The sequence below is a fragment of the Xiphophorus hellerii genome, chromosome 10 (genome assembly GCF_003331165.1).
Source record: "Xiphophorus hellerii strain 12219 chromosome 10, Xiphophorus_hellerii-4.1, whole genome shotgun sequence".
NCBI lineage: Eukaryota > Metazoa > Chordata > Actinopteri > Cyprinodontiformes > Poeciliidae > Xiphophorus > Xiphophorus hellerii.
In genome coordinates, this window is record NC_045681.1 from 17,158,286 (window position 1) to 17,171,988 (window position 13,703).

Below are 13,703 nucleotides of genomic sequence, written 5' to 3' on the forward strand. Positions count from 1 at the left end.
CTTTAATGGATTCAAATCCTGTTGGAAATCCTCTTCGTTTCAGTCCAGCAACACCGAGTTCATTTACAGGAAGTCGCCGGTTTGCTCTGGATGTTTTTAAAAGCAGCCATAATCCAACAATTAGACGACTCCTGACATTACGAGCCTAATTTCAGCTTCATCTTCTCCTCGTTAATCCCATCAGTGATGGTCAGCGGGGCTCACAGTCTGTATGTGTGGGAGACAAAAGAAACCCCGGGTTTTCCGACGAGGCCACACTTTATTATTTAACAGAAAAAAACACATTTAAGCTCCTCGCGCTCCTATTTTTTATTTTTTTTTATTTTTCTGCTTTAAACTGAGTCCGCCGCACGCTGTGTGCGCGCGTGCGCGGCCGTAAATGTGACGGACGGGTATCAGGGTGGATTAGAGGGAAAGGTAAGCGCGTCTCTCGCTGTCGGGGCGGATTTCCATCCTTGTGCGCTCCGCTCAGCTCCTCTCGGCGCACCGACCCGGTTTGAACCACCGCCGCTGTCTCCTCTCATTCGTCTCCTCCTCTCAGCCTCCCGGCAGCCTCACGTGTGTGTGTGTGTGTGTGTGCGCCGGTGTGTCTCTGTGTGTGAAGCAGAGCGTGTGTGTTTGTGTGTTTTTTTTTTTTTTTTTTTTTATGTGCGCGGACATATTTTCGGTCTCTCACACTCCGGGGTGCGATGCCATTCCTCCCGCAGGAACCTGAGCGCCTCGATGGGTTGTCTCTACTTTACTGGTGAGTTTCTTCCTTCGTCATTTGCTTTCGCCTGTTCCTCTCCTCCTTCCTTCTCACCTTTATTTATTTTATTTTTATTTTCTTTGATTTGACTGAAAGCAAAGTCTGCTAGGTCTTGTTTTGTTCGCTCCTGCTCCATGTGGGTCACTCTGCGCAGAGGTGGGATCGAGTCGCAGGCTGTTTTGGCGACAGATGCCTCGCAGTTTTAAGTCCACATGCTTGAGCGCAGTTCTGGGTCACGCACGTTTTAAAGGACGGCCGCGTGTTACGACCTCCGTCGTCTCTTTCTGCTAGAGATTTTAGAGGAATACCCGTTTCTTCTTTAGGGTGTTTATTATTTTTTTGTTGTTGTTTCTTAGTAAAAAAAAAACATGTAAACGCTGAAAAACAGCGGCCGGATATAAAACATATCAGCTTTAATTTGCTGCTTCTTGAGATTAATACTGGTCTGCCTCTATTATGCTATGCAGATGTGTGTGAGAACATTGCAGTGCAAACATATGAATATTTAAATGATCGTGTCTCAGGTAAGCGCAAGTGAGGGAAGCAATAGAGCTTTTCCATTTTGTATTTTGTTTTTGTTAACGTTTTGAGCTGCTGTCATTTTGGCCAAGGGGTTCTTGTACAGGGCCATCCTGGTTAATTAACATACAAATTAAATAATAATGATACAAATAATATTAATAATAAAAAAAAACAACAACAAAAGAACGTTTTATAACACAATGTATAAAAGTCAAAACTAAGCAGGCTGTTAAACAGTATATTTTCCTCATTCTTACAAATTTCCTATTCAATTCGAGTATATCTGACTTGGTTGGAGGTCTGACCTCACTTTCACTGTTTGTCGTTTGACTTAATGACCCATTCAATAAGTTTCTTTCATATTCATCAAATGTATGACTTATTATTTGACTGCTTTTTCACTTTTACTAATAAAAGTGCTAATGGCAGCCTTATATTATTTTTGAAAATTGCCAAAATATAACGTGCGCCCTACTAAAAATATAAATAGGCACTTTTGCTCTAAAAGGAATACTAGAAAGAGAATCAAAAAAAATGTTTAATGTCGAATTTCCGAATGAATCAAAACGAATGAAGCTTACATCTGTTTTCATATTGTACGTTCCTGCGCTACATATTGCACTGACTAAATTTCAGAGGGTTTTTCCTAACCCTCACTCACTCTGAGATGGAAAAATTTTAATAATAAAGCATTTTCTCACCTCTGTCATTAGTCCTTGAGAGTCACTGTTCTGCAGTTTTTAGATACCTTCTTGTTGCACCTGTTGCTGTGTCCAGGCTTATCGTCTCACTTCTGTTTATTTGATCCATTTCAATTATGTGAGCTACAAAAGCGTTAAAACCAAAAGAGCTTCTCAGAAAACCACTGCTCAGATATTCCAAAGAGCATAAAACATGCAGGGATGCAATAGTTGTTTGGTGTTTTTTTTTCACTATAAACTATTAAAAAGATGTCAGAGGAAATTCACTGCACAGACCTAAAACCAAATTAGCCAAAATTACTATTTAATTTGGCCACTGCGGAGTTTGTGTAGCGGTGACTGGAGAACGGCACAGGCCTTCTGCAATCACAACAGCTGGAAAGTTACGATTTGCTGTTTTTCCGTGTAACAAAAGCACAAAGTTGAACAAAATATCATCTATGCTTGATGCAAGAAGGAACTCATGAACAGAAATCTTTGTCCATTCATAAACAGGCGCTCTTTAGCTATAGTAGAACGTAGATCTAAAGTGTTCATATCTGTAGTTACATATATAATAATAAAGATTGACTTTAGAAACAACAAATGTTCAAGTTGTTATCACATAAAATATCGCATATTAGAAAACTATGAAATCACTTTTTTTGACAATACAATGAATCCACCACTCTCCTGGAACGTTATCTTGATCACTAACCTCTATATCAGATGTGATCAATCTATGACATGTAGTCAGTTAAGATGTTTGTAAACAGTTTGTGTCCACAAGAATTTAATTTACTACCAAACATTGCATCCAAGCAGTCCTGTGCTGATATATTGTGCAGTTCTGTTTTATTGTTGTTTTTACGGTCACTCGTTTAATCATTTCTGCTGCTTGTGTGCCGAGGTCATGTATCATGAAAAAAAAAACAAACAAAAAAAAAAAAAACAAATACATGACAATTGGTACCTGCTTCAAGGCTGTACTAAACTTACCTTCAAACTTGTTTGGACACCAAAATTAGAATCGGAACTATAACATTTTCTTCACAACTGCATTTGATTTGTTTCATAAGGAAAACTCAAATGGGGGCACCAAATTAAATTCTGCCCAGGGCCCCTTACAGTTTTCGGCCGGCTCTGCAAAAAGATATAGCTAAAATCGCTTGTAAGTTAATTGTTTTCAGCAGCAATGGGTCAAGACCAGGGGCGGAGCTTCAGGGGGAGCTGGGGGGGTGGCGGCCGGATGGGAAGCAGAATATAACTTCAGGGATCCAAACCTTTACACGTCTGATGAGAGCTGGATCCTCTCCTCTAGAGTACTGTGTATGTAAAATCACATAGGTTAATGCCCCAGTAGATTATATAGTAGGCTGCCCCAGTCATTGTTGATTCATGGTTGCTAAAAAAAAAAAACTTTACCAGACCGGCTGATTTTAGTGACATAGTGGGTGTAAAATATTGAATAAAATGTTGTGTTACATGACTGGCTTTATTTATATTTAAACTTTATGACACACAAAATTACAAGTGGATCGTCCTTATTGTCTCCAAGTGTATTCTGGGTAAAGCTTGTCACCAGCCGTCCACCAACGTCATCATCAGTCGCTTGGCAACAGATGGCAAACTAGCTAGAGAATTTTTACGGACTAAGTTAACATGAGTGGAGCTCCATGGAGCGGTTAACTGTAGACTTACTGTAAACTGTATCAGCCCAGCCGCCGAGCTTACATCCCCTTGTCTCTCTGTCGGTGATACAGCGGTGATGTCAGGGACTGAAGGCTGAGTTATAATCGCTTTTGACAGTTCGGGTTGAGCGTTTTTGAGCCAAGGCAGCGGTATGGTGTTTATAGTTAAGGTTTACATTGGAGCCACCTGGAAGAGCATCCTCCAGATCGTCCAGTTTGTGTGAACGGCGGCGCGCTCGATCCGCGCCGAGTTACAAACATCCGGAAGTGCACGAGGTGCTGCGACACGCTGCGCATGCGCTGCTGCGTGCTCGGTTCAGCGCGTCAACAATAAATGTAGCTTCAGCAGTTGCTGGCTGCTCCAGGCTCTGAGTTGAAATTGATAAAGTGTCAAAATGATCCGAACCCACCCGTGGTTCTGAACTGATTTGAATTTGTGTTGTTTCATCATTAGTGACCAGTAGCCTGATGTTTCTGTTGTTCTCTTGGTTTGTTGTACTTCATGTCAGATGGATTTCAGAATGACATAGTCGCTTTCTGGGGTGGTGAAACTTGTAAGCTCCGCTGTTGCGGGCATGTCTGTGTTGTAAAGTTAAATTATCATGAGCTTTATTATTTGGGTATAGGGCCCGGTCATTAGCCCCTGCCCCCCTGCCCGACGCTGACATGCTCCGCTAGTGGTCAAGAAAAAGCTGAATTGGATATCTCAACCTGTCCCAAGCTTCAGTCCGTTGAGATCCTATTTAAATGAGTTGGAGAATCTTTCCAGATTATTTTAGTTGACAAATGTTCAAAATATGAACATGGGTTCCAAAAGAAATGCTCAACCAGGAATCTAAATTTCCCGGTTTTTCAAAACATTATAACCAAACATGTTCTGTTGGTCATTAATTGTAACTGAAAGCAGTGGGGGAAAAAAAACCCAGAAAGACTCAGGACTTTCTCAGGAGGACAGAGTTAATGCAACGTGGTGGAGGAATGGTCTGAGGTAATGCAAGGAGCAGAGATTAGCTCCCAGCTTCCTGTGTGACCTCTGATGGCCCCTCTGGATCAGTCTGCAGACAGACTCATCTGTTTTTATTCTCCTCGCCTCCTGTTTTTATTCAACACTTCAACATACGGCAGAAGCAGACAGGAGGAGATTAAATATGCAAACAGCAAAGAGTAATCCTCAGACGGTGCATCTCTGTACAAAAAACAAAACAACAGACAGTGCCGGATATGAACTGGATGTTTTTAGTTGGTCTTTATTCTTTAGGTAGATACCAAAAAAAAAAAAAAAACGAAATATATTTTTGAAGTTTTGGGTAAATTTGATCAGGGTATCTTATGGCGTCAGACAGAGTCTGACAACAGCTAGTGTCCTTATATTTGGCTTATAATCCACAACCGTTGGCATTTGGTGGAGGGCCAGTTAAGTATAAAGCTAAAGTCCACAATTCAAAAGCATTAGAAAGTTTTGTCATAATTGTCCTCTGAGGTATGAGGATGCTGCTCCGGTTTGCGGTTTGTTTGTGCAAACGTTGACCGCTCATATTCTCAGGTTTTCTTCTGGAAAGTTGTGAAATTCTCCGCCTGGTTTGGCAAAAGCAGTTCCATTAGGTCAGATGGGGTGAGGCTCTGGGTTTACCGCTCCATCTACATTTGTGCATGTGATTGGTTGGGTCTACCAAGATTGTTCAGACAGAGTATCAATGGCTCATCCAGGAGGCCACACAGGAACCCCCAAAAAATAACACCTAAAGTTTTCCAAATCTCCAGTGAGGCCAGTGTTTATGATTCAGCCACAGTAGAGAGGGACTGGGCAAAATTGGAATCCACTGGGAAAATCCAAGGTCAAAAATACTATCGAGCAAAAAAGGAAAAAACGTAGCAAACCGCCCCCCAAAAAAACTCTTATATCCACAAGACCTTTCAAAAATACTTTGTCCATTGATGAGGCAAACATGGAATATTTTCATAAAACTAACAGTATTTCAAAGACAAGTAATTGCACCTACAGTAAAGTATAATGGTGCTGTTATGATGGTTTGTGGCTGATTCAGGACTCGGATGACCTGCTATAACTGATGGAACCATCAATTCTGCTCTAAGAAAATCCTGAAGTTCCGGCTGTCAATTTATGGCCTTAAACTAAAGCTCAGTTGAGTTATGTATCAATAAAATAATCCAATGAGTCAACAAATAAAATCAGTATTGTTTAGTGCAGAACAAGAGGACAAATGTTAAATTGCAAAGTCAGTTTGTTTAGGTTGTTTAAATATGTTCTGATATCTTTGTCTGTAAACGCATTTCAAAAATTATTTTGCTTTGTGACGTCAAATGCTCATATGTTTTTAATCTAAACTGCAGCGTAATCTGTGCCTGTCTTCCGTTCACCCTGTGTGACTCTGCTGCCGTGCTGCAAAGTGTCGCCCTGGCAGCCAGCCGGCGTGTGACGGTAATGATGCTCGACAGGTAATGCAGATCATCAGGTATTAAGTGATCAGTTTAATTGCTGTTTTGTGTCCTAGCGGCTGGCTTCGCTGCGCGTCGGAAACTGTCGTAGATTGGTTTCGATCCACAGGGAACTGCTGTTGCCTGGGACTTTTTCCGCGCTGGAAGACTTGTTTAATTTACGTGCTGGCAGAAACCCATATCGGTGTCACGATCCATGTGGAGGTGGAGGGAGAAGAAAATGAAACGACAGATTTTTATTCATTGTTTCATGGGGATCAAAAGAATCTGTCAGGCACAGGTTCACAAAATCCAAGACTGGGTCTTATCCTTTTAATCAAGTCTGGTAGCCGATGGCGCTAATGAGCCTCTAAACTATTTAAATCCAGGTCTTCTGTCTTCTGATTGTCTTTATTCGTGCAGTTAATTGACTTATGGCCTTTCAGGAGGAAAAAAAAAAAAAACAGGTGACATTGTTCTCTAATTTGTCTGGCCAACATAGGGAGAAGTTTAAGAAGTCACACACACTAATTGAAAGAGGTGAGGAATTGCATACAAACTTATTTACTACATTAATTGTATAAACAAAATTCTGCGTAAATATTTTCATCATTGATATGTGATAGAGATGGGTTCAGTGTGCAATCATAAAGCAGCAGATAGTGCTCTGGTGTTTTGTAAAAGTATTCCTACATCTTTTTTTTTTTTTTTTTCACATTTTTGCCATATTCCAACCCCTCATTTTTTGAACTAATACAAATGAAACGTTTGGATATGGAAGTTAAAGACCGATGGAAATGAACACAACCAATCAATCAGCTTTATTGTCAATTCCTCTTACATGTCCAGACATACAAGGGAATCGAAATGACGTTTCTCACTATCGATTCCCTTGTATGTCTGGACATGTAAGAGGAATTGACAATAAAGCTGATTGATTGGTTGTGTTCATTTCCATCGGTCTTAACAACAGGATGAGAGGAACTCTGTCACTAATGATGAAACGATGATAACTTACTAGTAAAAAAAATATATGAAAACAAGACATGATTTGCAAGTTTAAAGGAGCAAAAGTGTGGATTAATGGATGGACAGAACTGAACACTTTTCGTTTTGTATGAACATCTCCAGCCTTCGTCCTGACGTTAGCATTTGTTTCTCCAGACGGGTGCAGAACTGCAGCCTCGGTTGTGACTCATATTGTTGACACTCTGATCTGCAGCAACATTACTGAAGAAGCTCAAGCAGATTAGTTTGTTATTATCAGCCTGTTAGAACGGCTGCAGGCTCTCCGCGCTCAAATTTCCAGACTGTTTTGCTCCGTGCAGTCAAACTAGTCTGTCCAAGGATACCGACGTAGTAATAGTTGATGTTGTGGGACTATTTTGCGTGGGACCCACTGTACTGGTGGGTTCGGAAGCTGGGTGCAGCAAACTCAAAGTAGAGCTGTTTGATTATCAGTTATGACAGAAAGATTGATGAGACGTTTCTCAGCGGTGAAAACCAATCTTTATGCTCTGAGTGTAAGAATATTCCTGCAGTAAATATGGCTGCCGCCTGCTCGTTGAGATGGATCATGTTATTATTCCTAATTAAGCCTCTTCAAACAGATCAAAGTGACCCTGACTTCAGTTCCCATAATCCCTTTCATAACATTCAGTACATGCACGCCGGTCCTGATAGCTGCGCTGCTTCCCTTTCAAAGCAGCAAATAAAGCAAGTATTGACAGCGAGTCGGAGCAGAGGAACTCTAAGGAGCCCCCTCGGCTCCGTGTTGACAGTATTTAAAGAGAGGGATCATCCCAAACATTCTTACAAAACATTGTCCCGCTTAGGGAAAAGCAAAAACTCAGTTAAAAACCTTACAGCTGGAGAAATAGTCGTGTAATTAGCCTCAGGTGAAAGCGAAAGCTATGTAAAACCCCAATGAAGCGGTTGATGGTTTTATGACTCGGAGAGTGAATGAACTTAAGTCACGACTGTTTTTCTGCAGCTTGAATTTTTTTTAACAGTAAAAATGTATATTGTACTTGCATCTTCTGCCCATGTGTTCACTGTTATTATTTTGGAGTCCAAATCATCTGCAGGATGAATTGCATTTACAGCGATCAATCTGATCTTAGGTTATGTAAAATAGCTCAAAGAATCCTAGCAGGATTTTTCAGTTACTTGGTTTGTTTTTTCTCTTAAAGCAAAACTTGGGGTCTTTTGTGGCGTATGCATTCATAAGAAGTCCGGTTGCTACTGGATTAACATGATAAATCATGTATTTTGTGTGGTGGAACTGTCTTCCTGCATTGCGATACCAACAAAAACTCTATATAAAACTAAGGGTGGGCATTTATTGTATCGTTTTATCATTTATTGTGATAAATTTGTTATCATGACATAAATTTTGATCTATTGTTGTCATGATAAATTCCAATGAATGACCTTTAAACCTCCCCATAACTGTCCTTGTTGTCAGGATTGAAAGTGTTTCCCCCACTGTTTGTTTAACAGAAGCATCACTGAACACCGATAAAGCGATAACTACAGATACCGTGTGCAGTTTAGTGATACACTTCTTAATGAAATTGTTGTTCTAAAGAAGATCAGATAAGGATAAGAAAAAGAGATCATTTCTGGGGTTTTTTCAGCCTGTAACACATAGTAACCTAAAAAAGATGCAATAAATAGTTCTTATTGTCGTTATGACGATAGTACCGCAAAATGTCGTGATAAAACTTAAAGTCTACATCGACCACTTCTATATAAAACAGGGCCAAACATTTTCTGTATTTAAAGTGACATAATGCCAGCTTTGACGTAGTTTTCAGGTTGTAGAAAACCAAATGTGTTCTTTTATTGTACCGGACAGGATCTGAATAGTAAAAACCATGGTCAACCACTAGAGACACTTTGGTGAAAAAGTTCTCACTGTGAGAAGTTTCTTTTACTGTGTTATAGTTAGGAAGTCGTAACTAAGAGCTGGGTTTGACGTCAGACCCGCAATAGGCGTTCCAGTTGAGAATTTCAGCATGGCGGCGCCCTTGGACATTGTTTGCATTCCTCTTACAAACATCATTTTAAGCTTTAATTTTCAAAAGCAAACTCCATTTTTAGTTTGTTCAATGTAGAGTTGCAGGCACTATATAACGTCGACTTTAAACATGCTTTCACATGTGTATCCTGTAAAGTAAGCATGTTTCCACTATGTCTTACTACCGTTGATACAAGTTACAAGTTGTAACTGGGGGTAGTCAAAGCGGCTCCCCCTTTTCCACTGGGAAATTCGACTTCGGAGGTTGTTCCAGTTGATTTCCCAGTTGGAATTTCCCAGTTCCGACTACAACTGGAACACATTTTTCTCGCCTCAGCGCCCCCTACTTGCATCTCTTTTGTGTTGAATTAATAATGAACAGGTGAGCCACTTCAGGACAAGATCAACCTGACGTAGCCCCTGCTCTCACAGGCTCATGCGGAACATCCCTGAATCAGAGCTGTAACTGAGCTTAAAGCCTCAAAAAGTCTGATGAATCCCCGCTTGGTGCATTAGCGTTGGTTTCTGCAGGCGTCACAGAACCAGCTGAAAACCTCTGAATGACGCTCGGGCTGACACCGTACTGCGGCACTGAGCTTGAGCCTGAGCAAGGAGGACAGAACCAACAGACAGCCGCACCACGAGGAGCCTCTGCTGCCTAAGCCTTAAACCTCCTCACCCTCCGATGTCTTCGTGAAAACCGTCTGGGATCTAACAATTGATATCTCCTGTTCCTCCGATTATCCCGAGCCATTGTTGTCGACCGCTGGAGCCTTTGAACATCCAGGTCACTTGTAGTTCAGCTGCTGTGTCGTTTGGGAGGAGACAGATATTATTGGTTGCGCATGGCGGGCAGGAAGAGGGAGGTGGGGAGGGAGGTAAGAGGAGAGCGAGGGAGACAATAACAAAATCCTGTGATGATTTGATTATTTTGTGCAGCAGGGCTCTGAGGACACGCAGAGGCTTTGCCCGAGGCACCATGTTGAGATGTTTTTGAGCCCATCAGCTTTCTGTTTGTCTCCAGGACGATCATGGGCCCCCATGGCATCAACCGAGCTGTCCAGAGGCTGGAGTTCTCCGACTGCAAGAAAGGACTCGGTGAGCACCCGCACCCCTGCTTTCTCCGCCTCCCATTGACCAGCCGATGACCAGTGTGTGACATTCGTGCAGTTTTGCTTCTGCTGAGCTTTTCTTTTTGCTCCTTCACAGGGGTGAAAATAATCGGAGGCTACAGGGAGCTGACAGGTGAAGACTTCGGGATCTACATCAAGCGTGTGATCGCTGGCGGCCTGGCTGCTCTGGACGGTAACGTCCTCTCTGAGTGTTTATCTCATTTCAGAAAAGTCCTTCCTTGCGCCCCTCCACACACACACACACTCACCTGTCTCTCTGTATGCTCTAGGTCGGCTTAAGTCAGGTGACCTGATTCTTGATGTCAATAACATCAGCCTGATTGGAGTGACCAATGAGAGGTGAGATTGGCTGAGTGTGCAAATTCTGTGTGTGTGACTGAAGCATAAAACCACTTTGCTTTGTTGAATCAGGTCACTTTGACTGATTCACAGCAACACCGTTAATCCAATCTGGATGATTTCACCTTCTCACCCCTTTCGTGGCGTTTCTGACAGTGAAGCAATGGCGCAAAGTGGGAACGGTGCACCCAACAATTTAAACAGAAGCTGTCTGAATAGCACCTCAGACGGTCAAGGGCCGACTGAGCCGTTGCAGATGCTGATTATTGATCCGAAGTTTAAAAAAACTGCTCCCTGAGTTTGAGTGGCGCGAGCCGATTGCCGCGGTTCAAACCGGGATAGTCGTCTTTAAGTGATTTTTAGCTCAGAGTAAGCAACGGCATTTCTGGATTATTTCATGCTTCTACTTTATCGTAGACGCACTGAGTGTTCCTGAGCCGATGCCAGTGATTTAAATTCCAGAGTTGTGTCTGGATTTAATTTACTGCTGCCTGAGCAGCTTAGCGTTACCAAACCTTCTAGACAGGGAGGTTTGGTCTTCTTTTCAAAGGAACCTCTGTCTTGAATCCCTCATTGGTCCGTGGCTGTTGCTGTCTGACTCTCGTCTTGATTTGCCTGACAGTTCCGCCACACGACGGCTCTTGACTGAGCTTGAATTCTATATGTTTCTAGGAAGCTGTGCTTCTGGAAGTTGTGCAAAATTCGATCTAACCTATTCTAAACACTGGATGACAAAAAGGCTTCTGTCTGGTGCATTGGTCTCAACAAGCCTCTTTTTGGAAGGGCAGTTTTGTTCACAGAGACTTCAGTATCCACTTTATTTGTTGTTCCCAATGATTTGCTTATTAAAATGACTTAGAAATTACAATTTAGTTTTTGTTGAGAGGGTGTACTTGCAGTATTATGCCATTACCATGAGAGTACTTCAAAATGGAAAATGAAGATTCAGAGCTGCAGTAATATTTCAAAGATTTAGTACGCGAGTTTGAATTTAATCCATGAAAGGTCAAAATTAATCATACATGGTTAAACGCATGGTGTGGTTAAATGTCTCTTATATCCGTCCAGAAGGCATCATTCTAGATATTTGATCACTCTCCCTGTCACAGTTCGTACAGGTCATTTAAATTAGTTTGTTGCACCCATACCTCCCCATTTTTCCAATACAATTCACAAATCTTGAATATATTTGAGATTAGAGCTTTAGTTAGGCCATTCCAGAAGCTGTTTGTTGATTTTTAGGGAAGTGGAAGAACTTGGAGATAGTCGTCAGAGTGCATAGGTAGCACTTCAGCATTCCATCTACTGTTTGAACTGTCAGTCCCACAGCATGAGGCAGCCACTGCCATGTTTGACGGTTGGTACCGTGTTCTGAGGTTTACAAACCTCAACTTTTGTCTGTATTTGTCTCATCTAACCATCAAAATTTTTCCAAAGCCAGAGATTTCAGCTGTCGATTTGGAGCTGATCTTTTTTCTTTTTTTTTTTTTTTTTGGCCCAGGACGCTCCCAGTCTAGTATTGTGTTAAACCAGATTCGGTGTGGAGAGTAACACAGATGTTCAGATGCCTTCCAGGCTGTGCCAGGCTTGAGTCTTGGTGTTTCCTGGTTGCTACTGAGCATCCAAAACAACTTAATTTCACCTGTGGAGCACAGCCCGGGCAAGAGGGTTGAAACGTGGTATTTTAATGGGACAATGATCCCAAACTGGTTTTGGATTATAGAAAGCAGGCTAACATTAAGCCCTGACCTAAATCCCATTGAAAATTTATGGACTACCCTTAAAATGGACTCCATTTCTACTTCTATTTCTGACCAGCAGAGTGATGCAGAGTTATGCAAGAACGTTGTTAATGGCTTCAAAAACTAGGAGGTTTATCTATAAACTGCTAAAAGACATTTAAATAAATATTTAGTAAATCGTCTCAGTTCCAGGTTGCTCTTTAAGCTTTATATAAGCACTGGAGGAAAGGAATGGTTGAAACAAATGATAAGAAGCTCAAAATATTATGGTTTTCATGCAGATTTAAAGTTCTGGATGAAGCAGTCGACAGAGTTTGATGGTAGTACTGTCCAAGTTTCTGCTGATCTCTTTATGCAAACTGATTAGAGTCGTCATTCATTCTCTTTTGACCACTTGGGCCTCCAAATGAGAAAATAGATCACCAAATTCAAGACTCAAGTGTTAAAACGTCTTAAAGTTCTACACTGTCTGATATCTGAGCGTGTCGCAGCTGGACGTTTACACCTCATGCTGTTTGTGTGTCAGGGCGGTGGAGATTCTGAGGAGCGCCTCGCTCTCCAATCACATGTCGCTGCTTGTCGCTAGAGATGACGAATCCAGGTAAGCAATCGGATCCTCTAGAAAACAGTGATTGCCCATTGTTTTACTTAAAAGATGTTTTCAGTCACTTAACCAGTAAATAAATGAATAAATATAGTTTTTTTTTCTTAAAGAACATGTGCAGTTTGTATTATGGTTCATGTTAGTATTAATCTAAACTAATAGCGTTATTTAAATGTATTGCAGTTTGTTTATATTGACTCTATTTTTGTTTGTTTTACAAGTTTTTCTAGTTTTTAATTTATTCATTTTTGATTATTTTTTAGTTTGGAGGAGTTCCTTTTGCTGTGCATGTTCATCCTGTTTAATGAATTGTCAATAAAACAGTTTGACTGTATCTTAAGATTAGGGTTAGGGTCGGAGTTTTCTGGCCGATTCCGATTTTGGCCGATACCATTTTTATTTTTTTTGTCTGAAATGTCGCTAAATATAGCAAGAAAGTTGCTGAGTTGGTAACAGTGAGGTGGCAGTTGTTAACTACAAACATGCAGACATGACTTGGTGGACCAGTCTATCAGTCAAACATCTCTCACGGGAGAGCAGAAGAGAATAGTGGTCGATCTTTAGACCTTTGCTGAGGTAGATAAGATCGGTGGACAAGATTGGATTCACATGTTTAAGCATCTCGTTAAAGTTTGAACAATAACTATTTGTAGGTGTGTATTAAAGATCAGATAAATTAGCGTCATTGTTGAACATTCACCTCTTTGACGTGTGGCTACGACAGCAGGTGTTTTCGATGGAAACCAAAGCAGCCCCAGAACGAGTGAGTAAGGGGCACCAGACAGT

The 13,703-nt window shown here is 41.3% G+C and overlaps 1 protein-coding gene across 4 annotated transcripts in view; it reads left to right on the forward strand.

Annotated features, from left to right (window-relative positions):
* The first annotated feature begins 572 nt into the window (after nucleotides 1–572).
* Nucleotides 573–13,703, forward strand: part of stxbp4 (syntaxin binding protein 4) — a 37,514-nt gene continuing 24,383 nt past the window's right edge. For 2 of the 4 annotated variants that reach the window (XM_032574697.1, XM_032574694.1), the window contains exons 1-5: nucleotides 573–745; nucleotides 10,124–10,197; nucleotides 10,309–10,404; nucleotides 10,502–10,571; nucleotides 12,840–12,914. In XM_032574697.1, coding sequence (XP_032430588.1) covers nucleotides 690–745; nucleotides 10,124–10,197; nucleotides 10,309–10,404; nucleotides 10,502–10,571; nucleotides 12,840–12,914 — 371 coding nt within the window. In that variant the 5' untranslated portion in view covers nucleotides 573–689. Of the gene's footprint in view, nucleotides 746–9,331; nucleotides 9,978–10,038; nucleotides 10,198–10,308; nucleotides 10,405–10,501; nucleotides 10,572–12,839; nucleotides 12,915–13,703 lie in introns of those variants that run through there. The other 2 variants (XM_032574695.1, XM_032574696.1) reach the window with 2 other exon arrangements.